The sequence below is a fragment of the Nicotiana attenuata genome, chromosome 3 (genome assembly GCF_001879085.1).
Source record: "Nicotiana attenuata strain UT chromosome 3, NIATTr2, whole genome shotgun sequence".
NCBI lineage: Eukaryota > Viridiplantae > Streptophyta > Magnoliopsida > Solanales > Solanaceae > Nicotiana > Nicotiana attenuata.
The window spans coordinates 7006876-7015471 of NC_031991.1; the positions used below are offsets into that span (position 1 = coordinate 7006876).

The 8596-nt window shown below is 39.1% G+C and overlaps 1 protein-coding gene across 1 annotated transcript; it reads left to right on the plus strand.

Annotated features, from left to right (window-relative positions):
• On the plus strand, positions 1491–2141 carry LOC109224157. The gene has a single exon (XM_019388742.1). It carries the CDS (start codon positions 1491–1493, stop codon positions 2139–2141), a length of 651 nt encoding a protein of 216 aa, XP_019244287.1.

Here is an 8596-nt window from a genome sequence, read left to right on the forward strand (position 1 = left end):
CCCCCCCGCTCTCCCCCCAACAACCTAAAGGCTAAATGCCAAAGCCAAAAGCCACTTTTTCTCTTGCCTTGTTTACTAATCTTTGCATTGGTAATGACGCTACAAATTTAGAATTAATGACTCCCTTCATGGCAATTAGGTAACTGTGTGACTTTTATTTTTGATCTCCTAACAAAAATAATATAGTTTTAAATTGAAAAATAATTTAATTTTATATTTTTTTACTTTACTAACAAGAATGATTTGTAGTTACACAAACTTCAAAAGTTCTTTTTTTTCTCCTTATTGTGTGCTTATACATTTTTGACTTATTTTTTAGATAACTAATTTTACATATTATATACTATAATTATATTTAAATAATTTGAATACAATCTTTTTACGAAAGAACAACAGAATTATCTTTAGATTTTACTATCTGGGACTCTTACCAATGAGCTGGTGATATAAAAAGTTAATTTAAAAGCAAAACTATTAGACAAATGTATCTTACATTTGGTATTCGTTTAATTTTAGGGGTGTTAATACTTTTAACCCGCACCAAAAATTATTTATATTCGTTAGCCGAAAAAATATATATAATTTATATAATTTTTGTGTATATATATATATATATAAATACAAAATATATATACCTATATATGTGTGTGTATTCGGCTATGATTTTTTAAAGCGGCCAAATAGTGTCATTTTCCCTTAATTTATTAATTTTATCAAAGTCGGCTGAAGCCCAAAGCTCATAAAACAGAGTGAAATTCAAAAATAGCCAGATTTACTAGTGGTCATTCAAAAATAGCCATAGTTTTAAAAGTAATCAAAATTTAGCCACTTTTCATGTAAAGATAAATTTGAACGAAAACACTGTTCAAAATTCGGAAAAATACTCCAGTATAATATACTGGAATTCCAGTATAATATACTGGGGTTCTAGCATAAGTATACTGGATTATACTGGAGTTCCAGTATAATATACCGGTCCAGCATAATATACTGGAACTTTTCGCGTGTTGGAGTTCCAGCATAATATGCTGGAAGTTCATACACAGGTGCACCGATCTCCAGTATATTATGCTTGAACTTCCCGTGTTGCAACAAAATTATGGCTATTTTTCAATACCTTTGCAAACGCTGGCTATTTTTGAATGATCTGTCCGAAAACTGAATAGCCCGTGCTATTTTTACGTTTTAGACCCCATAAATTTAGAGGCCCTACTTATTGGTAGTATGTACTTTCTTTATATTGAGATTTTAATACGGATAATGTTTTATTTAAAATTATTTTTATTAATAGCATTATTTTTGTTTATTCCATAAAATGATCTATTCTTTTACAATATAGCAGATTTCAAAGATTATGCGTAGATTAAGCAAAAAACGGACCCCGTAAATTATGGGATTAGTATCCCACTTTTAAGGAATATGTTTCGATTCCTATACGGAAAACAAGTTTTAGAAAGAGAAACTCTACCTTCTCTATAGGACTTACTCCCATGAATACAACCACTTTTACACCATTCATACCACCAGACGCACCGGACAAGAACCATATGGAAGTGGAAGAAACAACACCACATTTCTATAAGGAAATGCTTCTCGATAAACCGTTAATCCGCCAAAATGATTACTATGAGGAACACGCCACCACAATCATCAAAGATGATAAGGGAAAAAACATTGAAGGCTCAATCCCCCTTTCCCAGGAAGACAAGAAACGCCTATACTTCTCATGGCGTTTCTCTGTAATCATAAAGGTCTTTGGACGTAGAATGCAACATCAATATCTTCGCTCTAAACTAATTGACTTATGGAAACTATCTGAACAGTTAATCATGATTGATCTAGGATGGGATTTCTTCATTGTCAAATTTAGTCTAGAAGAAAATATGGCTAAAGCACTACATCTAGGACCATGGTTTGTCTTTGAGAATTTTCTTTCACTACGAAAATGGGAACCAAAATTTGTGCCACAAGAAGCTACCCTCTCTACCACAGCTATTTGGATTCGTCTCCCACAACTTCCAACAGAGTTCTACGACAAAGAAGTATTAGAGAAAGTTGGTAGAAAATTGGGCAGACTACTAAAAGTTGACTCATGCACCTCCTCCACTTTGAGAGGAAGGTACGCACGCATATGCATTTAAGTACCTTTGAAAATCCCAGTGGAAACATCAGTAATAATTGGAGACCACAAGCAAACAATAATTTATGAGGGAGAAGGTGCATTATGTACAACTTGCGGAAGAATTGGGCACATATCAAGAAATTGCAGCTACAAAAAAATACAACTACACATGCCACAAGAAGCACCGGAAACCTCAGGAAAAAAATGAAACAAGGGGATGAGAATGAATGGAAGACAGTAACCTTTCCAAGAAGAAAAAAAGCGGATCAACAAAAGGTCAAGGAGAGGAACAATGGATCTGCAAACAACCAACACCATGCATCATAAGCACAACGGATCCAGGTAAACATGCTTGACGCAAACTCAAGTAAGTTCCTACAAACTAAAACTATGCAATACAATTCTAAGTCAAACAATCCCAGACCAAAATTTTACAACAGGCCCAACGGCTCGACCAATAAACATAGCCCCATCCCCCACTCCCCTGCAACCCCTTCCACGAGGCCCAAACCTAAACATAATGCCAAACGCAAGGCAGGAATGGGGCCCGAGGAAACTGACACGATCTCCACCCTTGACCCACACATCGGCACCCACAACAAGGCCCCTACTCTTAGCCCAGTTCCCGATGCAAAAGATGTTAACCTCAAGGTATTGGATCACAAGGCCGGCCCGGATCAACCAATTGGGGCCCACACCCAATTGGAGATACCCAACCCAAATAATCACCCCTACCCAAACACCTATGTGTCTCCTACCTCTCTCTTAGAGAAAGCCTCTAATGGGGAAAACTCAACACACTCCATGAGCACTCAAGTGCCTCATCTGAGAACCCACTCAAACTCAGGTAAAAAGACACTCGCCGTCCATTCCACAAGATACCACATTAATTCTGAATCCCTCTCCCCAGATACAATAACTGATGCCTTTTTCACTGACCAAAATTTGACACCAAGGGACACAATATGAATCGGTCCATTAACATAACCCCCCCCCCCCATTATCCAAAGTAGCAAATAAAAAAAACACAAAAATGAAAAAAAAAAAAAAACAAAAGCCACCCACCATTGTGACCTCGCTGCCATACCACCGGACCACCTACCAGCATCCTGGCTGGATGTAGCGTTACAGGGGCAGGGGTTAGCCTACAATTTCACTCTGGGAAATCAACCAGGGACCTTGATTGTCCAGAATCCAGCACATTTGGCGAGGGTAACGGTGGAAGCACTAAACAAGGCCTTGGCTGCCTTTGGTCCATGCCTATGGCAAACAGTGGCGAACAACGACAATATGCAACCGAACATTGATCCACCTCTGCTCAACAGCCCAATGTCCCAATCCTTCCAGTCAATAACATTCTTCCTAGATCCGGCAACGGAGGATCCAGCGGCGTCGCCGGTCTTTGTGACCATCGAACCCCAAATCCACCAAGCCGCATCATTTTCTGCTCCACCAGAGAAGAGTCTGTCACCAGCACTGGGCAACATCACAAGGGAAATCAACAAGGCCCTAAATCTCCTGAAAAGGAAAAGCCCACCAGAAATTGAAGGAACAATCTATGGTCCCCTTCGCACAGACTCTCTACTATTAGACTCAGTCAGGGCGATAGAGTTCAGTGTAGAGACCAGCGAAGTACTAGTGTTGTTGTGCCCAAGAAAATGACCAAATGTGGACTGAGCCTAGTGTCTCACCACTCCTAAGGAGTGACCGAGCCGCTTCTCAATCTGAATCCAGTCCTCAGTATGAGGGGAAAGATCCAAACGACTCCAAAGAGGACTCACAGGAATGGAGAAACCTCAGGAAAGCCAGTTCCCACACATCCAACCACCCCTAATGAACTACATCATATGGGATGTTAGGGGTGGCAACAACGCTGAATTCAAGAGCCACTGCATGGATATGGTCAAGCTCCACAAGCCAGCTATGTTGGTACTGCTAGAGACCAAGATGGCTGACCACAAAAAACTAGCAGAGGAACTACAATTTGACCTGATAATCCAATCTCCGGCTATTGGTTTATCTGGGGGGATCGTGCTAATATGGAAAGAAGATAGTGTTAGTGCGGAAGAGGTTTCCACCACTCCTCAAAGTATCCATTCCATGGTAAAGGTACACCCTGACCACACCCCTTGGTTATTTTCTGCTATCTATGCTAGTTATACTTTAGCTAACAGAAAGTTACTCTGGGAGAGCTTAGTTACTATCTCCAAAACATCCATAAACAACTGGTTTGTGGGAGGCGTCTTCAATGAAGTCTTGAAAGCTAGGGATAAATTTGGGGGCAACCCAATAAACCCTAGTCGTAGTAACTTGTTTTGGAACTGCCTTAATGAATGCAAATTATTAGACTTAGGCTACAAAGGAAGTAAATTCACCCGGACAAATAAAAGATACAAGAATAGGACTTATCTGATTCTTGAAAGAATAGATATGTGTTTTGCCAATGAGAGTTGGACTTCCCAGTACCCTGAGGCTACTGTGATACACCTTCCTAGGACCCACTCTTATCACTGCCCCATTCAAGTAGTACTAAAAGGGGATTTATTCAATAATTTCACCAGACCTTTTAGGTTTGAATCCATGTGGACTAGCCACTCATCCTTTCCCAGTATCATCGTCCCCCCCCCACCCCCACCCCAATTCCACTCGAATTCAATCTATGAGTCCTTTAAGAGGATTGTGACCCAGTGGAACAAAAACACTTTTGGCAATATATTTCATAAAAAATGATGAATCTTAGCCAGAATTGCAGGAATCCAAAAATCCCCTAATTACCAGTTCAACAGCTACTTGTTAAACCTAGAAAACAACCTGACCAATGAGCTTGATTCCATCCTCAAAAATGAGGAGGACTTCTGGAAGCTCAAATCTAGGATTAACTGGCTTAATGATGGGGATGCCAACACTAGATTCTTTCACACATCCACTCTCAATAGAAGAAGAAGAAGAAACAGGATCCTCTCATTCAAAGAAGAGAGTGGAAACTAGTTCTATGATCAAGGAGACATCAAGACATCCATATTGTCCTTCTTAAAAAATCTCTACATCTCCTCACACTCACAAGCTCCCATATCCACCACCAACCACCTGGCCATGACCCATACCCTATCTGACTCTCAAAGGGATAGACTGGATAGGCCCTTTGAAATGGGAGAAATAAAAATGGCCATCTTCTCCTTCAAGCCCTTCAACTTCAAGGCTCCTGGGCTTGATGGCCTCCATCCCTTGTTATACCAGAAGTACTGGAGCATTGTAGGAAATTCAGTAACTGATTTCTGCAAGCAATGCTTCACTACTAATTTCATGGATGAGACCATGAATCAAACTCTGCTTTTTATCATTCCAAAGTGCCCCCAAACTTCTATGCTCAAAAACTTCAGACCAATTGGACTCTGTAACACAATCTACAAGTCCATCACTAAGATCATCGTAAACAGAATCAAGCCAATGCTTCCTGACATAATTGGCCCTAGCCAGGCCAGTTTCCTTTCAAATAGGAGTGCTTATGATAATGCTATCATTGTGCAAGAGTAAATTACTCACTTTAGGAAAATGAAAGGGAAACATGCTCACATGATCCTCAAAATAGACCTAGAGAAAGCCTTTGACAGGCTAGAATGGTACTTCATCAGGGACACCCTCCATGCCTTTAACTTTCCCCCTGGGCTGACCAAGTTAATTATGTCTTGCATCAGCTCTTCCAGCATCTCAATCTTTGTAAATGGAGGTAAAACTGAAGCATTCAAGCCCTCCAGAGGCATCAGACAAAGGATCCCATATCCCCTTACCTTTTCATCCTGTGTATGGAAAGACTCCAGGTCAATTGACCAAGCTATGCTGGACAACCAATGGCAGCCTATAAGTATTAGCAGGTCTGGCCCAAGAATCTCCCACCTTTTCTTTGCTGATAACCTTACCCTATTTTCCAAGGCAAACAACAGGAACTGTACCACCATATATTATATCCTGCAGTCCTTCAATGAGAACTCTGGACAAAAAATCAACGTTACTAAGTCCAGAGTACTCTTCTCCTCTAATACTGCTTAGGACACCATGGAATGTCTCACTAATGCACTATCAATCCAAGCTACTACCTCCTTTGGTAAATACCTTGGTTTTCCTATGTTCCATAAGAGATCTACTGGATCTGACTTTAAGTTCATAATAGACAATATGCAATGCAAGCTGGCTGGCTGGAAAAAAATTATCTAAACATGACTGGTAGGACCATTCTGGCTAAGTCATCCCTTAATAGTATCCCTAACCATGTCATGCAATATATCAATTTGCCCACAAAAATCACCAAGCAAATTGATAGAATCCAAAGGAACTTTATCTAGGGCACTACCCCAAATAGGAAAAAAATGCACCTGGTTAATTGAGATAGGGTCACCAAGAAGAAGGCCAATGAGGGGCTAGGCCTCCAAAAAGCATAATTGAAAAACAATTATAACGGGGCCGCTAGAGGTAACTCAGGCAAATGAGGAATAGGTGGAGTATTCAGGAACTATAACGGGGATTGGATTACGGGGTATATGGAAAATATACCACATACAACCAATACCATGGCTGAACTGAAAGCTCTCCTAAAAGGGCTGCAACTAGCTGAGCAAAATGGATGGATCCCTTTGGTCATCAACATAGACTCGGCAGAAATAATCCAAATGCTACTCACAGGTAACTTAACATACGATCCCATGATTTTTGAATGCATGTTGTTAGTGCAAAGGATAAACAAGGTCGTGGTGAGGCACACGTACAGTGAGCAGAATAGGGTGGCAGATACTATAGCAAAAGAGGCAGCAAAGCCAAGTTTTTTGGGAAGATCCAGCTTACTAGCAGTTCTTCCGATGTTTGAAAATGATATATTTTGGGCAGACATCCTAGGAACTGAAGTTGTTAGGAAATATTTTGCATGTAATATTGATACTGTATATCAAAACATCGCAGTAATGGGAAAATTACAGTACCCGGCACTGACAGTACTTTGTAATGTATTTTCTAGTTTGGTCGTTATACATATATATATAACCAAAAAATGTTTCGATTCTTATAACTTATTCTATAAATAGAAATCATTTTTTTGTCTTTCCTCACCGGATTCTTTCAATGATACCCCCACCCCACCCCACCCACCTTCCCCCTTTCTATATATTCTCATTCTCGAAGGAGTCTAGGTCTTCCCCTCTTTTCTACACTTTCCAAGTATACATATATATATATATATATATATTGTGTATTTTTACATTATAAGATTTGGTACATTTAACTTATATAATATGTATTTAAAATTTATATATTTTGATTCATATTTTAAATACACATTATATCATTATTATACATTGTATAAAAATTATTCCATTGTTATATATACAATTTATATGACATGCATTTTAAACTTATATAATATGTATTTTAATTATATATTTTGATTCATATTTTAAATACACATTGTACCATGCATATAAGTAACACATTCATTTAGATATGCAAATAACTGATAATGCATATAGATTTACAGCTTGTTTAGATGGTTGTTGATAATAGGTGAATTTGACTATAATCACACCTTAAATAATCACCTTCTTGTGTAGTTTTAATTCTAAAAGTGATGACAAAATGCTCTTACTAGTGACTTTCATGATTTGTAGGTGATATATGTATAAAGAAGGCTAAGGAGCAGTTTTGGAGTCAAAAGTGATAAAAAAGAGGCCAACTGTGAAATTTCCCAAGTGACGCGTGCAAAAAAAAACAGGCCGAAGATTCAGAGAACTGGGCCCACCGCGGTTCCACCGCGACCGCGGCAGAACCGCGGTGGGAAGCAGCTGCTGAAGATTGGAGATTCCGCGAGGGTGTTTGGCCGCGGTTCTACCGCGAACGCTGCAGAACCGCGGCAGGCCCAGTAAACTTCAGGGACCAAAGTGTCAATTACGGGATTTTTAGACCTAAACCCTATTTAAAACATTAGACTTCGCCCAAGAGAGGCATGTATTGATTTTTTAGGTTTCTTAGCAAGGAAAACCATTGTGAGAAAATACTCTAAACATCTTTCTTCTTATCTTTTGATTTTATGATAAATTCAAGCTTAGTTTATTCTCCCATATCTATGAGTAGCTAAATTCCTTGTCTAAGGCTTTGATGGAACCTATTGGGTGATGAACTTCTTGTTTATGTGAATACAAATTGCTAGTTTAATCTTTATTTGTTCAACTTCGTGTTCGTTGTAGTTAATTGACAGGATCCTCAATTAGTTGTGCCTATTTAGTGTGCATAACTTGGAAAAGAGTGCATATTTAGGGTATTGTTGAACAACACCACTCCTAGATTATTAGAGGAATCTATAATTGCGGGTTTAAAGGCGGGATTAGGAATAACGAAGCCTTGGGTGCAATCTAAATTGAATTGTGCTAAATAAAGCAAGCTAGTGTATCTCGGGAGAGTGCAATAGTAGATTACTGTAATTACTCGGGAGAG

Coding starts and splice junctions, on each gene's coding strand:
- LOC109224157 (XM_019388742.1), top strand. CDS start 1,491: ATGAATACAACCACTTTTACACCATTCATACCACCAGACGCACCGGAC.